General features: G+C 34.5%; 1 protein-coding gene across 2 annotated transcripts in view; it reads right to left on the bottom strand.

The window, feature by feature from the left end:
* The window catches only part of LOC121057126 (cilia- and flagella-associated protein 47-like), a 302,279-nt gene that overhangs the window by 13,895 nt on the left and 267,680 nt on the right, over positions 1–20,704 (bottom strand). For both annotated transcript variants that reach the window (XM_040530883.1, XM_040530892.1), the window contains 3 exons: positions 14,267–14,438; positions 12,659–12,820; positions 2,496–2,664 (listed from right to left, as the gene is read on the bottom strand). In XM_040530883.1, coding sequence (XP_040386817.1) covers positions 2,496–2,664; positions 12,659–12,820; positions 14,267–14,438 — 503 coding nt within the window. The remainder of the gene's footprint in view (positions 1–2,495; positions 2,665–12,658; positions 12,821–14,266; positions 14,439–20,704) is intronic.

The following is a 20,704-nucleotide window of genomic DNA, read 5'->3' as shown; positions in this document are numbered from 1 at the left end:
AGTAATTAAAGTTTTCTGCCATTAATAAAATCTACTGTAAGTATTCATGAATATTAAGGTTTTAAAGAATTCCCCAAATACTTCATGAAGTACTTCATGATTTGTGTACAGAAAATATAAATGAGGCTACATTATTTCAATTATAGATATGCATTCAGTTAATAAAATGTACACACTGAATTTTGGTAAAGACAAATTGTAGTCTCTTCACGTTAATTACTTCATCAGGACTGGGTTCTCAGCAGGGCAAATAAAACAAAAAATTTGCATGTACAATGTTTGGGTTTAATGTTTTCAACAAATGAAGAAACGATGACTGCAGGATCTTTCCGCATAATCCCAACCTCCTGTTTTACTTTACGACACAATTGTAATGACCAGCATAGAACAGATAAAGAACTTACACTGTCATCTGTGCTGCTTTACAGCCCAATTATCACTGTTCATTGAAGCATACAAAAATAGCAGTTTTGCTACTCACTATTCATAGAATTTAATAATAAAACTATATTAGTGTTAGGATGCTGACTTTATCCCAAGAAGTGCAAAGGAAATTTTACAGGAAGAGTGCTGTAGTATTTTAGTATGGCAGTATCAGAAGAGAGACAATACTGTAAAAACAACTTTGCTGCTTTTAAAAACAGTTCAAAGCCTCTGTCAATACCTTGCTGAAAGAATACATGCAAAAGAGGTTCTTCAGTGTTAGATCCAACATTGTTTTTCACCACCTTCACTATTATTCCCCAAATGAGAGTGATTTAATACTGATTTTGCCATCTAACTAAATCTGTCTTCTTCAGGGTCAGTAATGAAAATTATTTCAACTAACAGGAAAGGCAGAAATGTGTATCTGGTATTCTCAACATGTAGTCAAGTTTCTTTCAGGTAGCTGTTGAGAGTAACCAGCAGAATTACAGAGTCACAAATGCTACAGCTTTTATTAGAACTACATGACCAAAAGGTTTTGTGGAGAGGAAAGAATGAATTATATATATCCCAAAGGATTATCAGTAAAAATAAAGAGAGTATAATCCATGAAGAGTCATTAATAAATTTTTTAACATACAGGAGTAGATTGGACAAGATAGTCTCTATGGCAATAACATGTATGAGTGAATTCCTATACCCATACACAGTAGCACAGGTGGAGATGTAAAGAGCCATCTGCCTAGATCATAACCTGAGACTGAGGTGTGTAAATTAAAAATCCAATTACTCAAAGCCCATCTGTACTCATAAATTCCTAAAAGGAAATTTTGGATTAGTGAGGGAGTTCTTAGAAAGCAAATCTTTGACCCTGATGCTTATCCCATTGCAGACAAATTCGTCATGTAGAAGCTCTATTTTCAATGGAAGTTAAACCAAAGACAAATATGGCTAGTACATTTTAATGTGCTATGCCTAATAACAGGAGTTTTGTTCCAGAACTACATTAGAAGTTTCTGAGCTGTACATATGTGTTATATAGCATTGTATAAATATAAAAGAACACAATGGATTCAGTCAGTTATTTTGTTTTTCAAATGTAAGAGATATAAACAACACTGCTGTTTATATAAAAAGAATGAATTGATCAAATGTCTAATCCGGTAAAAAACAAAACAAAACCAAAACAAATATGATGGATTAAATGGTCTTCCTGTTACCCTAGGATTTCTCTTTCTTATTCCTGTTGTGCAGGTTATCACTCAGAGAGAAAACACTATAGATATTTGTCGTGCATCTTTTTATCAGCTTTATTTTGACCATCTTATTTTTAAATCAGTATTGCTGTTTCACTTCTAATACAGTAACACAAAAACATTGCCAACATGCAGTGAAGTGTGCATTTCAAGTGCAAACCATTATTTGCAGAGAGTTTCAAGTGTTCTCCAGTACTATAAATTTTGGACAAACCGTTTCCTTTTAAAGAATGACTTAAAAAATCATTCCTGAAGTAATAAGAACATTTTTACTACTGAAAGAATGTCTTGTGATGTTTTCTGACCTTCAGACTTTCAGAAGCTACTTGGCTAAAAATTCTTTTTGTTTATTTTGAAGCTTGTTTTTATGAAGTTATTCCTAGCTTCTTCTGAAATTCTACCTTTTACAGTTTACTATCTACCTTCTAGTGCCTTAACTTAGGTCTTATATATTCAATTACTCACATATTTTCCACTTATTCTTAACATGATTATTTTATTATTACTCTGTTAAAAGTTATTCTGTCATGTTGTATATGTAGTTGTGGCATATGCATTAAGATATGTATCTGTTTCTGGTGCTGATGGCAAAGGGATAACAAAGAAATTAAAATTAAAATATAAGTTTTTCCAACTTGTCATGAGTTAATTTTCATTATTTGGTTTTATTCTTGTCTGTAGTGAAGAGTAGCAAAATAATTACAGTGTGCATTTGCATGTTTCAGTACTGCTTTTTTATATGGGATTATTTTTCCCTTCCAATCCTGAGTAATGGAGAGAGTATATTTGTGTGTTGCATCTAGGAAGACTTACCTGAATTACAAGTGTTGCTTTATGCTTCTTGCCATACATTCTTGGCTTGAATCCCACTGTTATATGAGTTCCAACAGTGCCCACTGGAAGAAGTTCTCCAGCTTGCGGCAGTACAAGAAAGTCAGGATCACTGCCCGCCAGGAAGTATGCAGTGAATGGCTCAGGGTACCTACAGGAAAGCAAAGGAGGTTATTGTGCCTTTTGCAATATCTTAATACAATTTATCTACAAACATTTAGGCCACCATGTGGCATTACTTAGGAAACATGGCAGCCCGTGAAATGCTTGAAGAATAATAGCATTATTACTTTTTTTTTTATAGTAATTGTTTACATTTAATTATAAATATTCATAATCTTCATATGCAGGGATCTGCATACTAGTCTTCCATTTAAAATATACTTATATTTTGTTATAAATATGATAATAACTAAAGAATAATTATAACATCTGTTGTTTTTTAAAAAAAAGGGTAAAGGTATAATATGAATTATCAAAATAAATTCCATGTCAGAGTGGAAAATATACTTACCCTATTTAAAACCCCTCACTTTTCCGATCTCTAATCAAATAAAACTAACAAGCCACCCATTTTGTTAAGATTTATGACTAGAACTGAATTTGCAGTCTGATGGAGTACTAATAAATTAGGAGTGAGTTCTGAAAGGCATGAAATGAATATATGGAAAAATATAGTTTTCTATCAGTTTTCAAAACTTTTCATGTCTCACAGACCAAATACTTTGAGATACTGCAATAACAACAATCATGTTCCTCTACTGATACTATTGTATAACTGCAGTCTCGTAAGAATTTTTGTCACAGGTACTACAGATCTTGTCTAATTGCTAGCTTCATGGCAGTACCATTGCACCAAAAGAAAACGTCTTATTCCTGGTAAAGAGAGTGTCTGAGAACTACCAAACAATCTTTAGTTTTATTCCAACATGCAGCCTATTTATCACAGTTTCTTACAGATCAGTTGTCATAAGCATTCTAAGCATGAAAATATATATATATTGCATTTTTCTGTCAAGTTCCCTTTAGTTCTTACATATATTGCTGAGGACAACTCTATTTAAGACAGAAAAAGAACAAAAGAAATTAAAACTAGAAATTTGATGACATGGTCAAGAAATAATTCACAACAATCTATCACAGTGTAACAGTGCAAATACCATGCACACTTAGAAGGAAAATATTTTTAGTTGATAAAACTTAACGGATAAAAAACTAACAGCATCTCAGAAAAAAAGCTGTTCAAATCTGTTTATTCATGGATTGTTGCACCAGAAATAACACTGCTTTTCAAAGAAAACACAACGCAATGGAATTTAATATTTTATGACAATTCAAATCTCTATAGAAATGTCCCACATATTTAGGGGAAGTGCTATTCACTGCATGGTATGCTGGGTCATGTTGTTTAAAAATAGCTCTCCTTTTGTGTATGTTCTCACGGAAGGTTTTCTTAAATTCTAAAATACTGTCAGGAAAAAAAAAAAAAAAAGTCAAACTGTAAGTTTGTAGAAGAAAACTGTGCAAGTGGAGAAAATGGAAGCCAAAAAGCTTCCGCTTCCTCAGAAAGTTAACTGAGATTTAGCACTGCTACCAGGCTCCAATGCATTAGTGGATCTAGCCTAACTTTTCCTTTTGGTGACATCAAGGTGGTCAAAATAAATGAATGTCTGAAAGCACGTCTCAAGTTTTGAGACATCAAGCTTATTCTGACATTCTCTTTTGGTGGTACCTAAGAACGGGTGCAGCTGAGTTTATAGCACTAAGCTTACAATGGCCTGAGTCCCCACGTATATATCGGCTAAGCCTTGAGTCTTCACACCAGTATTTTCTATAAGGCCTGCTCAGCTGTGCATGCTTAAAGCACACCTACAAAATAAAGGACAGGCACAGGATGAAAAAGAAGTAATGCCTCTTAGACTGAGCAGCAGAGTAGATCACTCATCGAAAATGTCTGAGATGACTACTCAAACCCTGGTTCTGTAAACATGAACCGGAACACAAGTCTTCACTGCCAACAAAATTGCTTTATTGACTAGATATAGGAACATTTTAAGAAAGCACTTTCATTGTCTCTTGTTCAGTCTGTTTTCTAGTAAGCAGTTAGGGATGACATGCCCTAATAAACACTTTTTGTGTTCATAAAACATAAAACAGTGTGACTTAGACTACAGAAGCAGTGATTAAATGTTAAGGGAGATGGGAGAGGCTGCATGCATAGAACACAAAAAAGACGCAGAAGAAAATAAAGACTTTATTCCTGCAGAAATTGCATCTTAGCAGGGAGCGATGCAACAGCAGATTTTTTTCAGACACCATAAATAATTCCTTAGAACAGTCAGTCAGAGAGTTCACATGAGAAAAATCTATAGTTTAAGTCCTGACAAGAGAACAAGACTATTTAAATGAAACTGTCACAAAACCAATCTACAACTGTGCACACAAGATATTTGCCAAGTAAGAGAAAAAAATCTTGTTGCATCAGATTTGTCAGAATATAATTTTCAGAAAGAAAAATAGAGAAAAACTAATAAAAAGCTTTCAAAAAAGATCTTCATGCTTTGTATTGATACAAGATACTAGATGCAGCTGCATTTTTTTGTGTGATGAGTAAAATAGACATACATGCACATACAGACACATATGAACACATATATACACACCTAAAACCTCCTCCTTTCCTCTCCCTCCCCTCCCCAAGTTTGGCAGTTTTAAACAAAAGAGTCAAGTCACATACCGGACAGAAAAAGTTCCTCAAAGTGGGAGCTATGTCCAGTAAGGAAAATAGAAATTCTGGCAAATTAAATGTATAGCTGTAATATGATAGACCAAAAAAGATTGTTAAGATATGGCTAACAGTACAAGAACTAATGATTAAAATTTTATTCATGCACATTCAGAAACAGGAACCTTTCACAGTGCCTCTGCTGATAAATCATGATTTTTTTGTGTGTGTTAAAAGCATATCTAAAGATGGCTTCTCAAGAAAAACAAAAACAGTGTTTTCACTGATGTTCACACCAGGGAGATGATCTGGCACCCTGGCTAACTTGCTAGCATAAGTAAATTGCTTGTCATTGTCATTTTCTCTTGTACAGAAAAAGCTGGACATAAAGTTCCCGGAACAGCACCTGAATTTCAGACACTATTATTTTCAATGTCTGTATGTTTAGTGTATAATTAAAAATTAATAATTTTGTGGCTTAAAATAATTAAAAATTAATTTCTCCTTTTCTCTTTCATTACTGCTTCAGGTGAAACAGCTCTGGAGTTAATGTTTGGCTTCTCGTTTCACAGCCACGAAAGACAGCGATGAGACTTTCTATATTTTTACAAGAAGGCTTTTGTTTAACTCAAGAGTGGCAGATACTAACATATGCGATAAAGTTTAATGATATGCAGAGTTTTGAAAACACATAAGAATCAAGCACAAATGAATTAGTAAATCCAAGGGCAGAGGCCATACAAGCCAGAGGAAGCAAATTTGTCTTCCCACCTTTGTGTTCCATAACTACAGTCACCAGTTTGATATTGCTGTCAGATAATATGCACTCTCCCCTTATTCAAATAATGAACAAGAGTGAATAGTAATTTGAATTTAAATAATAATTGGACAATGAAATCATGGCAACAGGAAGAGTGGAAATTGAGTTAGTATTTAATAGACACATTTATAATTACTCCTTTAATCTTTACCTCATATTATTCTTAAATAGCAGTTTATGCTCATCAGTGCTCTCATTTTTAGATAGTTTTAAAATTAGTAAACTAGTGAAGAATAGCACCTTAAGTCTTCAATTAAATAAAACCTTAAAATTTATAATCCCATAGAGATCTCACTGCAAAAGCCTATAAAATAGACAGGCACAGCAAAACTGAAAATATAAGTCTTCATTAAATTAAGACTCAAAATAACTTAAATATTTACTTCTCTTTTCCTCAAACTAGAGAAGCAGTAAATTATTCCTACAGAAATTTATTCTTTTTCAAAATCAGCATTTTGCAAATTATACTTTAAAAACAACCCACAGATAAAATGCATTTTTTAAATAAAAGAAAAATAACATAACCTCTTAATTTGTACAGTGTATTGACTGCTTAATGAAAAAGAGGATAGAAATCCCATTTGAAAATGTTGCAACGAGCTTCCAAAAATACTTTATCCTAAATAAACTTGTCACTTGTAATTAACATCTATTGGATGTCACAAGAAATGTCATAGGAAGTATCTTTAAACTTCTAACTATATACAGTTATCAAATTCTGTAAAATTATTAGTGATAGTTGGCATGAGTTGGATGATTTCTCTTCTAAAAAATAATGACAACTAATAAAAAAGGAGATCCTCATCATTCATCAAAATTGGTTCTTTTATGTGTCAAAAGCAACTCTGGTTTAATTGACCACTCTAAATCCTGACCTCTGGACATCAGAAAAGATTTAACTCCAATTATAACTATATAGCTTCAGAAATACTGCTTCAGAATCAAAGGACTTTCAAAAATATGAAGAAATGGTGCATGACAAGTAACTGTCAGAGAATGTTTTACCAGCTACTACATCACTTCTGCTGTGCACATGTTGTAAAATCAAAGCAGGAGCTAGGATTTTTATCTTCACAACACGTTAAGATTTCTGTCTCATTTCTATTCTACCCAGGAGTACTATGCATGCAAATAGGTGAACCGACTTTTCTGGCTTGAAGAGGTTCAGGTCCCATGCCTAGACACAGCTCCTGGCTAAATGTGTTAAATGCCAGGCATTGTACTGTTAAGGATGATTATAACTGCTGTATGTGTATCATTATTTATATTTTCTACCAGTCTACATTGAGACTCCAAAATGGAGCTCAGTTAACTTTTATATTTTGCAGCTGACACTATGTGGGAGATACTAGGAAAAAGGATTCTCTAAATTAATGGCAGAATTTCACAGAACTTGGTAACAAGGGGACTGATGTAGGAATCCAAGCCTGTAATGTGCACAGCAACTTAAGAGGGAGGGCAAGGGTGAGTGTACTGAGAACTTAATGAATGCATTTTGTTGCAGCATACATAATCCTGGTTCATGGTAATCCTAACGAAATACAGCCATGATTATAGTAAAATAGAAATTTAAAATAGAAACTTCTCAAAGTTGTAACTTTTTGTTTTTTCCTTCGCAATTAGGAAAGGTACAGAAAAAAAAATGGGTTGCTCACTATTCTTCAGCCAACATTAAAATTTATTCTGTTTGATAAAAGATTTTTTTATTGAACATTTATTCTATGTACTAGGAAATGTGCATAGATGAACTAAGGAAAATATCCATAATGGTGTTCAAAACATGAAATGTAGGTAAGACAACTAAGTCTTCATATGCAGTCATTTTAAAGCCTAAATTCATCTTCTCATCCCCCCAGTTCACCTGTTTGGTTCTCTCTTTATTCTAGTTCAATTGCCGTAATCAGGTGGAATCTTGGATTTTGTAGATACCACTCTGTGGAGACCATATTGATACCATGCTTCTTGCTTTTGTAACAGGTGGTGCTGGCTAAGTATATTTTTCTGAAGCATACTTTGAGTTCTCTGGAGAACTTGCCTTAATGTAGCAAATATCCTATTTGTGATAAACATGAGATTGGAATGAGAGGCTGGGGTGGAAGGACAGATAAAATGTTACTGGATATGGGAAATGACATATGATTAAAACAAGCACAAGGAAAGCTAGAATTACATTGTTGAAAGGAGGCTCTTTATGTGAGAAATAAGCAGATAGAATGGGCAAGAGAGAATTATCCACCATCTTCATTAAACATTCAGAACTAATGTAATTAAAAAAAAAAAAAAAAGTGAACATATTGGTCATATGTATATGGTAGCATTCTGCTGTAGCTGCATACCAGTATTTCAACTTGAAGAAATACATCCAACTGTCAAAACACCAATGTACTGAAATACAAAGTAGTATATATTCTCAAGAAAAAGTTTTGTATTAATAAAATAGTTCTGATCCCAATAAAATAAAAATTTATTAAAAGTATATTAAGAATTTATTTTCAGTAAAACGAATACAGAAAGGACTACTTTGCTTAAACATAAGCACCAATTTCAGAAAACTTACCCTGTGTTTCAATTTCACAGACCAGTATAGAAATAAAACAACAATAATTTGAACTGGATATCAAACAAGTTTCTTCAACTTTTATTTACAGGGAAAACATTTTATCTATTCTTTTTGGTTTATACTGTTGACAATCCGTAAATCATTGTCATTCAATAATATATTTATTACTAAACCAAACACTAATGATAAAACAAACATTAGAGGTTTGTACCAAAGCCAATTACCTCAGCAGAAACGTTGCCAATGATTTCAGCTGGTATTGAATTAAACCTACATTTATGACAAATACCAAAAAAAAGGTTAATTGTCAAATGTGTAGACAGTTTTTAAAAATATATATGATTTTTTATTTTTCATACAGCAAAACTGTATGGCTGCATTCTCAGTGTCTGTTGTTAGTTATTGATGCAGATGTTGCTCACTGGAGGAATGTGAGCACTATTTAAATATACTATTTGCATGGACTCAGAGCTTTCATTATCGTAGATCATTGTGAATAGCAGAACAACTATCTCTCATTTGTAACTTTTCAGTATTTGTGAAGCAACTACACCAAATGTGGTTACGGGTAAGTTGGGAAATCATTAATTTACTCCAAAATACTTCATACAAGCTTGAATTTTGCTGGGGAGGAGTGAAATTAAAAGAAGCCTGCATTTCAATTGCAGCAGCTGTATGGAAAAGAAAACTAAAACCATTGGCTTCATATCTTCGTAGTGGTCACCAACGGTACTCCATGGACCATTTGACTTGGTATATAAATGAGAATTTTAATCTGTCCTTATTAAGATATTAAGCCTTTATTTCATCTCTGGTTCTCAAATTTTTCTTTTTGTTGTATCACTATGCAACCTACCAGCCCAAAAAGATGTAGAAGTTTTATAAGTGAAGCCAATGCAATAACTCTATCCTGTAAGTAGCAAATAGCAGGGGGGGGGAAAGACACAGGAAAAAAAAGATTTTCTTTCTAGCAGGTTACTTAGAAAACTCTCTCAGTTTCCCCTCCCAGTTACTCTCAATGTTCAAATGTCATAAGGCACTATCTATCATAAGAAATAAAGACAGAAAGTCATTGGGGGGAGAAAGGGGAGTGAGTTGGAGATAAGGGAGATAGGGGCACCAGAGGTGTATAGGACAAATACCTCTTCTACATACTAGAACTGCTTCCTCATGGGAATGGGTTACAGATTTTTTACTTCAAAGGAGTGACCATTTTTTCAGGGAAGACTTATAGAATGACACTCTATACCCCAACTGAAACTTTAAATCCACATTTCAATATTTCTCTGTTTTCTTTTTAATCTAAGTCATTTGAGTTATTCAAGCATTAAATTACACCTGTAATATACAGGTTTCTTATGTAATTGCTTTTAAACTGCAGATCCTGTATGCCACATTTTGGTTCGCTCAGTGTTCTATTTCTATAACAAAACCTCCACCACCAAAAGAGCCTAAGCAAATCAAGGGTAAGATAAAGCATGTAAATCTCACAGAGCAGTCGTTGGCACCATTTACAACATGGAATATATTCACTACATGCAAGCTTTATGTTTTGTGTTTAAAACATATTGGAGAAATACTTCTTATGTAAAATAAATTTGAAATTTGTTTAAGGGAAAAAGAGAATTTGTTCCATCATGGCTCCTTCTTTATATAACTATAATGACTCAGGCTTTATAATACCTTTTTAGAGAACATTAGGTCTCTTCGCTACTATCAAACACCTACCAGGAGCTTACAGTATTGCCAGAGTAATTGCTTCACTTTTATTCCAGAAACAGCCCATTCTATTGCAGCAGTTACCTTGAACACTGTGATACCAGCCTTTTTCAGAGACCTCAGTAATTATCAAAACTGACAGCCATCTAAAAGCTGGAACAACAGTCCATCTCAGGTGCACAGCTTTTGGAAATAAGCTCTTTAAAAAGTCTGCTAGAACCAAAGACATTTCTTGCTGGGCATGCTTCAAAACTATATATCTACCATGAAAATTACTTATCAATCAGTATATTTGGCCTGCTTTTGTAGTGGGTTTACATAGCAAGGTTTTGGTAGTGGGGTGGCTGGAGGACTGGCTTCTGTGAGAAGAATCCAGCAGCTGCCCCGTGTTAGATAACAGCCAGTTTCAGTCAGCTCCAAAAGGGACCCACTGTTGGCCTGGGCCAAGCAAATAAGCAATGTTGTTTGCACCTCTGGGAGAGCAGATTTAAGACAGGAAAAAAGAAAAAAAAAAAAACAAAACCAAACAAAACAACAACAAAAAAAACAAACTGCTGCGAGAGAGAGGAGAAGCAGCCCTGCAGCCCCCTAGGTCAGTGCAGCAGGAGGGCAGGAGGTGCTCCAGGCAGGCAGCAGAAGTTCCCCTGCGGCCTGTGCAGGGAGAGGCCCCTGGTGGAGCAGGCTGTCCCCCTGCAGCCCATGGGTCCCACACGGAGCAGATCTCCACGCTGCAGCCCCCCCGTGGAGGAGCCCACGTGGAGCAGGTGGATGTGGCCTGGAGGAGGCTGCGGCCCATGGAGAGCCCCCGCAGGAGCAGGCCCCGGGCCGGAGCTGCAGCCCGTGGAGAGGAGCCCACGCAGGAGCAGGGGGTCTGGGGGGAGCTGCCACCTGTGGGGGACCCGTGCTGGAGCAGTTTGCTCCTGGGGGATGGATCCCGTGGTACGGAGCCGTGTGGGAGCAGTTCTTGGAGAGCTGCTGCCTGTGGGCAGTCCCCGCAGGCTCAGTTCGGGAAGGACGGCATCCCGTGGGAGGGACCCCGCGTGGAGGGGGCAGAGAGGGACCGTGAGGGAGTGGTGGAGACGAAGCGTTAGGGACTGACCGCAGCCCCCAGTCCCCCATTTCCCTGGACTGCTTGAGGGGAGGAGGTAGAAGAGGGTGGATGGGGGGAAGGTGGTTTTAGTTTGTTTTCTTTGTTTCTCATTGCTCTATCTTGTTAATAATAGGCAATAAATTTTACTAATCTCCCTACGCTGTGTCTGTTTTGCCCATAGCGATAATTGTTAAGTGATCTCCCTGTCCTTATCTCAACCCTTGAGTCCTTTTCGTCATATTTTCTCCCCTTTCCCTTTGAGGAAAAGGAATGAGAGAGCGGGTGGCTGCCCAACTGAGTAAAACCACCACAGCTTTCTAGATGTATGGTAAAAAAAAAAAAAAAAAAAAAAAAAAAAAAAAAAAAAAAAAAAAAAAAAAAAGGAAAAAAAGAAAAAAGGAAAAAAAAAAGAAGTAAAGACCAAAAGAAATAAAAATCCATGAACTAATTTGATTTTAAGCATAATGACTGTCTTTCAGGTTCACTGTTTACTATTTAAAACTTACTTATCAAAAACACATATTTTATTCCTTGACTTCCTGCTGTATACAAATGACACCATGGGTTCTCTACAACATTAGGAAATGCTAAGAAAATAATGAAATGTATTTGAAAATTATGTTAACAGAGATTGCTGCAGAACTTTTAAGGAGTATATGTGGACCAGTAACAAAGAACTGATGAATCTGACAATGTTATGCAGGGTACAAAGGGCAGGGTACAGATGAATTCATAATATGCTTACATAATAAAACAGGAATACCTTCAAAAGAATTGCATATTATAAAAAATATAATAATAATAAAGCACAATGCAAAGGATTGTTTTTAACTTGCTTGAAGTATAAAGTACTTTGAAAAACAATCCATTACTGAAAGCATTAAGCATTTAATAGCAAGCCTTTAATATCTTGTCACACCTTCCTTAGCATTGTGTTCCATACTTTACACAGAAAAGCATTTTAGGGCAAAACCTTAGTTAAAACAAAAGCATTTGGATCTATTCCACAATTTTTGTCTTAAGGGGCTATAGACTAACATGCAGAATATTTGTGCTTCTTACAGTATAGCTTTAATACCCCATTTGTTAGCTGTACAATGCAGCACTTGAAAGTAATGACATATTACTGAAATAGATGCAGTTCAGGTATGCTTCTGTTGTCCAAATCTGTTTTGAGTGTGAGTTTAATCCACTCAAAAACTACATAAACACTTTATCATAAACATTTTACCTTGTCTGGCTTGTAAGCTTAAAATCAACAATAGATTCCTTATTTAGGCCAATTGCTTCAATGTTGATGACATCATCCACTTCTGGCTCTGTTGCAATGAACAACACTGGAAACTTCCAAATACCTCCTGTAGTGCAGTGTACTACTAGAGTTCCTTCATTCCTTAAAATTTCAGACAAAAAAACATTCATTTCATTATAAAACATATACTTAGTAAAATAATATCCAAAATAAGCTTCAAGCGTGCAGAACAATACTACAGAAAAATGAAAATACAAATGGCTTTAAATTGGAGTATGTTCTTAATTTTACATGGTTTAGTATGTATCTGTCACACTTTAGACTGGAATGTAGGCTAAATAAAGTTATTTAGAGCAAAAGAAAAAGAGACATAATATGAAAACAAAATGATGGGCACAGCCAAGAGATACGATGATTCTTCTGTTTACTCCATTGGGTTACACAAATATAACTCAATTTGGTTTACTTGTTATTCTTTATTTGCTGTGGTGTTAGAGGAGAATTTAATGCAGAACATGTTAGCCGTTCATATTAGATTTAAATAGATCTGACTTAGTTCTATGTACTCTGTAGATTCTGATGATAAAAAAAAAACTAATTTAGCTAGTCTTTCAGGACTCTACACCAAGGCTTACAGTTCTCAAATACAAAAAGATTAAAAACAAACAAAACCAAAACCAACCAAACAAAACCAGTCACAGACAAAACAACAACAACAGCAACAACTACAACAACAACAAAACACACAAAAAAGGGCAGAGTAGAAGACAAAAAGGTTTCTAAATTAATCTCCCTTCTGACACAACAACACTGTGTGGAGTGGGCGGATAGTCTTCCTTAAAGGTTTGCTCTTAATTTCTATAACCTTGTGGACTACCGCAAATACTGTTCCATCCTGACTCATAAAAATACCTTCTCTGTACACACAACTGTGGATATGTAGCAGGGACTACTGCTTGCTCTCCCTGGTAATGTTGACCTCTAAATTTATCTTGTGCTTGCATGTTAGTGAAGCTTCTTTCTAGCTTCCTCCTGTACCCACTTGACTGCTTCCAAAGGAAGGTGCAATTTTCCTCTCTCTTCAAAAGGATCTCTTTCAGTTTCTTTTTAGAGAGGTCTATCACAACTATAGAAGAAGGTAATATTTTTCTGCAGACTACCATTGTTACTAGGGCAGTAGAGACTCATTATCAAATTCAGCCATCCCATCCAACCAAAGAATATGTAAAATGCCTGTCTATGAAAGTTTATCAAAACTGACAAGCCACCTAGTCTGTATGCTTTCCATGAACATTGAGAACAATTAATTTTCATTGGAAGTTATAATACTTTCAATACTCTAATGCTTAGAAGTAAATTGATGCACACAGAGACTAAAGCAATAAGCCAACAGAATCATCTAGCAGGCATTAAAAAGAAATACTATCAGTTTTAATATCAAAGTTATCAAAATGAGAAGCAGCAAGTGAGAAAACATAAAATAATAAATTTCAGAGGTGAAAAAAAAAAGTAAGGAAAACCGTGTAGGAAAACAATCAGATTGAATCTTATTGCATGTTCAATTAGTAATAAGGAGCAGGGACTCACCTCATTGGTTTGTTAGGTGCAAACACTATATTAAATATCAGTGTTATAATTCCAGATTCTGGATCCCGTTCTCTTTGAATCAGATGCATACCAACTAAAGATTCAAGCTGAGATTTAATTTCATTTGACTGATATTGTAATTCATACAGAAATTCCACTGTTGTAGAGAAACCTAAATGATACAAGAGAAAAAGATCGATCTGCATGCACTCAAACCTCACACAGCTGGACAGATACTAGTTACAACTTGGCCTTTTGTTATTAAAAATGACAAATAAATGAAACTAGTAATTACCCAAAATTTGACTCATTTGCTCCTGACTGCATAGCAAAATCTTCCAATTTCATATAGCATGCTATGTCCTATCTGGTAAAATGGAAGCTGGAAAACTTAGGAAAGGGGAATAATGACAGCAGCATTGTCCTGGCTACCACTTCTGCATTATGTTGAGGTATTTCTATTTCATAAGGCAAATGTAAATCGCAAGAATGCGATACTATTTTTGAGCAATGTCATTGAGACAATCTCAAAAAAAAGTCTCATTGAGAACATCAGTGCCACTGATGGCTGCCAACCTGAGAAACAGGTTACAGAAAAAGAGCAAAGATGCCACTGTCAGCCACTCTTATCCCCCACAGCAGCTATGAAAAGGCCAAGGAGTAATGCATAAGAATAAATAGCTATGCTTCTTGAATAAAACACCTCGTTCAGCTGCAACAGAGAAAAATGATATTTAGTATAAAACAGTAATTTGTGCACAGAAGAGAATGCTTCTATGAGGAATAGAATCTCAAACTACTAATCTATTTAAAAGTTTTACGTGTTTTATGGATGGAAAATCTTTTACTACCATCACTAAATGTTACAGAAGATTTCATCTTACTGTGACCACATATCTCAGGGCCCATTTTGAATTTGCACAGTTTAGTACAGTGTGTTGTGCAGAATTCCCGTTTATGCATCTCTGTATATGCTGGCTATAGTCAGCTCCAGAGTTAATTCCCAAGGCCTTCCAGTTTGGAATTCTAAAATGCCAACTTCATACTTCTTAGTATAAAAAGTCTATATCCCCAGAGACTGTGAGATTGCTGAACACGTTACTTCAGTTTTGCTGATCTGTCATGCTACCCAGTGTCAGAATACACCCCTGAACATCATGGAGGTGTGCTCCAAGCATGTAGCCCTTTCTCCTTTACTGAAAGGGACAAGATCCTTCATGATCCTTCTCACTACTTCAGCAGCTAACAAGAAGCTTGATTTTTTGTTGCCAAGACTTTTGTAACACAGAGATTAGACCTAAGAGGTATAGCAGCTTATATCAAAACATTTCTGAATCTTTAAATTGTATCCTTTACACAGACCTCTGGAAGATTTATGGTAGATCTAAGAGCTACACGGATGTACGTTAACAAAACATTAACCAACATAAAGAATTAGAGGTCATGGTATATACACACTCAGTACTGAATATACAGGATTTCCATGTATTAATCCATCTGTTATAAATGTTCTTTATTACTGTAAGTGTACTTTGTTATAGTGAAATTAAATGTGAACATTTTTCCTACAAATTGTAAAATTCCCGGGATTGTCCTACATTGTTCCATACTTTGTTGTTTCTCTTTTTGAAAAATATGTTTATGCCATGCATTCAGATTTCAACACAGCCGAAGGCTTGTAATAGACATGCTAGACAAATGTCAAAAGACAAAGATTTAGACATAAAAATTAACTTTTTATGGGAGAGAAAAGATGACACAATTTAGAGCGTTCCACAGTGGGAAAATTGCAACTGTTGAGCAGATGTTTCTTTCAGCAGTTTTATCACACAGTGCAGCTCAAGAAAAGTTTATTTTACAGTTGAGATACTAGGAAGAAAGTGTTGTGAATTGCATGGTATTTTTAGTATCCAAAGACATTTCGACATAGTACCTTTTAGTCTTAAGAAATCAAATATTTCTACTTTTTTTTTTTCTGCTCCAGTCTGTTTTCTAACCTGTTCTATGCTTATATCAACCATTTATTTAAAGTATTTTAATATTTACAACACCTAAGGAAAAAATAGGTATTTGTATGTTCCAATATTTGAAAGTTTTGAAACACTGCTGATCTAGTTTTGATTTAGGCTGTTCAAAACAGAGAAGTGTAATTAGATTTTTCATAAGAGCTGCAAACCCTGAAGACTACCATATTATCATACTATGGGAAGCCCTTGTGAATACATTAGTATTTGATTCTAGACAATTCCATAATACTTGTGCTGTCTACACAAACTGGCAGCTGCAAGAGGAAAAAAAAAAAAAAAAAAAGAGTTGTGAATAACTGCTAAAAATATGTCCAAATTGTCAAATGTTCACACTTATCTTCATTCTTAGAATTCCCAGTTTTAATTAAATTTGTGAAATGAATAAAACATTGGAGACAGATTTATAATTTTCTTTAAGCAATGTTGAATATAATAAAGCATATCATTCCAATATGCCTCAAAACTTTAGCCCAGCAATTTGTATACTAGTCATTTGTAGAATCATAGAATCATAGAATTATTCATGTTAGAAAAGATGCTTAAGATCATCTAGTCCAACCATCAACCTATCACTAACAATTCCACCACATATCTTTAAATATGGCACCAGGGATGGCATCTGTACCACCTCCCTGGGCAGCCAGTTCCATTGCCTAACCACCCTTGTCCATGAAGAACTTGTTATCTTTCAAAAATCACCATTTTAGTGTAGTTAAAAGTCTAATTCAAATTGTAAAATACACATCCAGATATAAAGTACACCCCAATTATTCCACCTCTGTTTTGAAAATACAGAGCAGCAGGAAGAATTTTAACCACATCTGACTCAACACAGAAAAAAATTATCAATTATTATCAATTATCTTACCAGGACGAAGAAGTAGCATGCTATTTATACACAGATGGTTAGATCTAGGAAATAGAATTACAAAAAAAAAAATATATATATATATATATATATATATATATCAGAAAGAATATTATGCATTATTTAAGTTTAAAAAAAAAAAGATTAAGAAGATGGTTTTGAGGTCATTATTCCAAGATTAATTTTGTAAAGTATTAAAAATATCTTGTTTTGAAAGGCAGTTAATCTCAGTCTTGAAGTGTTTTGCTTTGTGTAAATAAAGACCTTCAAAAGGTAATATGAATTAGGCAACATTTGTGTATACAGCTCTTTCAGAATTACTGAAGCAGCTATGCTAGAAAAACAGTATGATTTTTGAACTATATACTTCTGTGATTTGACTGTTACTTATTTTTAAGTGCTAGTAAGGCTACTTCTTAAAAAACAATATAATTAAAGTGTTGGTGACTTTAAAATAACATCTAAGAAGACAAAATGAAATAGACCATTTCTTTTTATTTTTTATTTTGTCTGACTCTTATGAATGCTAGCGTGAAAACTCCAAGGATTTTACACACTGATCATATCATTTGGAAAAAAAAAAAATCTGAATTTTTGTGACCATTAGGATTTAATGTAAAACTAATTGATAGATTTCTTACATCTAAAAATTAAAAGACAATCATAACATGTTCACACAGTGGGAACCTTAGGAATTTAAATGACAATTCAGTGGAAAAAGCTACCCAGTATTTAAGCTTCAAAAGAGCTTATTACAAAGACATTCATGACTCTAATGTCTGTAAAGATACCATAAAAGGCCCACTGGACATATCTATCCTGGAATAGAGTTTCACATGGTCATTAGAGAAGCTTTTTGTCCTGTCCTTTTACTTCTGGAAAGTGAGTATACGTTTGACTTCACTGAAGAACAGCTCATTAAACAATTTTTTTTTCTGATGATACAAATCTAATGGATAGTGGCCTGTGAGGCTGCATGCAGTCTTTTGTGGATACCTAAAGGAGCTCTAGCTATCTGAGCTATCCGCTCAGATAATGCTTAAGCTGCAACAGACTTGGTGATATAGAAATGGCAAGGGAAAGGATCATTCTAAGAAACCCCAATGAGAGAGGAGGAAATTAAAGCAATGATTGAAAGATGTTCAGACAGAAAAAATGCTTGTCCAATGCTTGCCCTCATTACAGAGTATTTCTTACTGTGGATAGATGCAAGTGAACTCATTTAAAAGGCCTTTCCCAGTTCCCACTCAGCAGGCTGCAATCTTACTTGTAGTCATTTAATGAAGGACATCAACAAAATCACAGAACAGAAGCACAGAATGAAAGCCCAGCCACTCGTAAAGCTTCATGCCAGATAAATTATTTTACTAGGTTCTGAATTTAAACATATTACATCCTTTCACTGATTATTTTCTTTTTTCCCCTTAGTTTTGATAATTCTTCAAGGCTAAGGATCCATTGCAACCCAGGCACCTAAAAAAGATTTTTTTTCCCTCTTGATCTAATATTCTCCAGAGTTGTAAAACATAAACTACTGGACAGGACTTTAAGCAGCCATGACATCAGTCATCTGACATCTAATGTTGACCTTCAAAATCTTGTGAAATATCTTTCTTCATTACCCCGTTCAACGCTCATCCAACACTTGTCATTTTCCTACTTCTCCACTGTCTTCCAGGGGTCTTCACACACACTCATGGAACTCAGTAGGCAGAGGAGAATTTAGTTGAAGCATGTAGTGAAAAGTACATAACAGTGAAAGCAGCAGCAGACAGAATGCATTACTGTACACTAGACCAAATAGTTTTAATACAGTTTTCAAGTAAATATTCAATCGAAAAGCTAAAGTGAATGATAAGCATAATAAAGAGGAAAAAAAGGAAGCCTTTTGGTCAAGACTATCTTAACATTTCAGTAAAGAGTATCTTCCAGGAGGTAAGAAATGAATCTCATGTGAGAAGTAAATATCTATTTCTTGCTGTAAACTATAATAAGTACGTGAAAATAGGGGCAGAATAAGCAAACAGCACAAGACCTGGTGTTAAATATGCCTTTCACTGAATTTCTTCATACAGGTACAAAAATGCTGTACATAGAGCATTACTAGCAAAGATAACACAATGTACTCTGTTAAATGTCAGATACCAAACTACCTTAAATACAAAGAAATAAATGGATAAGAAAGTGGTCTCCTTCTCTAGTTAATGTAATCATTGATCTTCAATGCAATTAAACATTTTTGTCCATATCTTCAAGGCTCTGCAGTATTCCAGTCTAGTCACATTTTTCTTAACCCTGCATCCCACTGCCTATTTCCCTAGCAACCAACATTTCTTTTCTAAATTTTCCCTTACATTTGATTTTCTGTGTTTTTTTTTTTTTTCTTTCTCTTTCAAAACACTTATTTAAAGAAAATTTCTGCTGCTAAAGCAGATTACTACTGCAGGGCCTTGGAAAGCCTTTCGCAAAAACAGAGCATCATTTAGTTAACGTAATGGAAGTTTGTGAATCCATGTATATGAAGTATACTGTCCGCCTCTAGCATCTGTTATTCTTCATATATTTCTGCATTTTTCCTTTCAGTTAATTTCCTCATATTCTCTCTCTCTGAATCCCTTGTAGATGAATTCCCTTTTATTACATTTATCCATATGCCATTCTTAACATTCTTACTTTCCTTATTTCAATATTATTTGATATTACATTGAAACAAACAAACAAAGAAAAAAAGCAGAAAAAGCAAAAAGATTCTCAGTCACCCAAAAATCTCTTTGATCACTTTGATCTAGCATTCTACTTAGATTTGTACAATAATCTATACTCACGATAAACTGTAAGTTAATGTTTTAAGCTAACTGATAAAAAATGTATTCTTTTCAAAAACATTCCACACCTGTTTCAACATTCTGCTTTTTTAGTTAGCATTGTCCTCATTTAGCTATCAATTCTAGCAAATAAAGATCATATTTCTACCTGGGGATAAGCAACATCAAACCATCTTCTTCATGACCATATTTATGATGCAATTTTAATTCCCACAGATTTTTTTTTTTTTTTTGCCATAGTATCCTGACTCATTTTTCCTCACTGGATACATCAGGCCAAGTTTTCAAAACAAAAAAAAAATAATTTTTGCGTAAGAAATCTTCAGACTGAAGTTCATTGGTTTATAGTCACACATGCTTAATTTACTTAGTGATTTAGATCAAGATACAGGGAAATAACATAACCTTCACTGAAAAATTTGTCATCCAAAAGTGTTATTTTTTGGATGTAAATAAAAGCTTAGAACTATTAACAAGTTTGTGTAGTATTCTTGCATCAGATGTGTTATTGTGGCTTAGTCAATCAGTTCTTGTCTTTTCTTCTTTTCCTAGGTGTATATCATTCTGAAAAGTAACACCAGGAAGAATTATTTCTCATTTCATAATAGAGGTATTGTTTTTGCACTTCTGTGAGGGTGAGTGAATATCTTCACATTAGTTTATAATTGAGATGGTTTCCTGCAAGCATTGAATATTTTAACTGATCATGATTTTGCAT

This window comes from Cygnus olor, chromosome 1 (assembly GCF_009769625.2).
Source record: "Cygnus olor isolate bCygOlo1 chromosome 1, bCygOlo1.pri.v2, whole genome shotgun sequence".
Taxonomy (NCBI): Eukaryota; Metazoa; Chordata; class Aves; order Anseriformes; family Anatidae; genus Cygnus; species Cygnus olor.
The sequence above is the reverse complement of the archived record's forward strand: the minus strand, read 5'-3'. Positions and strand labels throughout refer to the sequence as shown.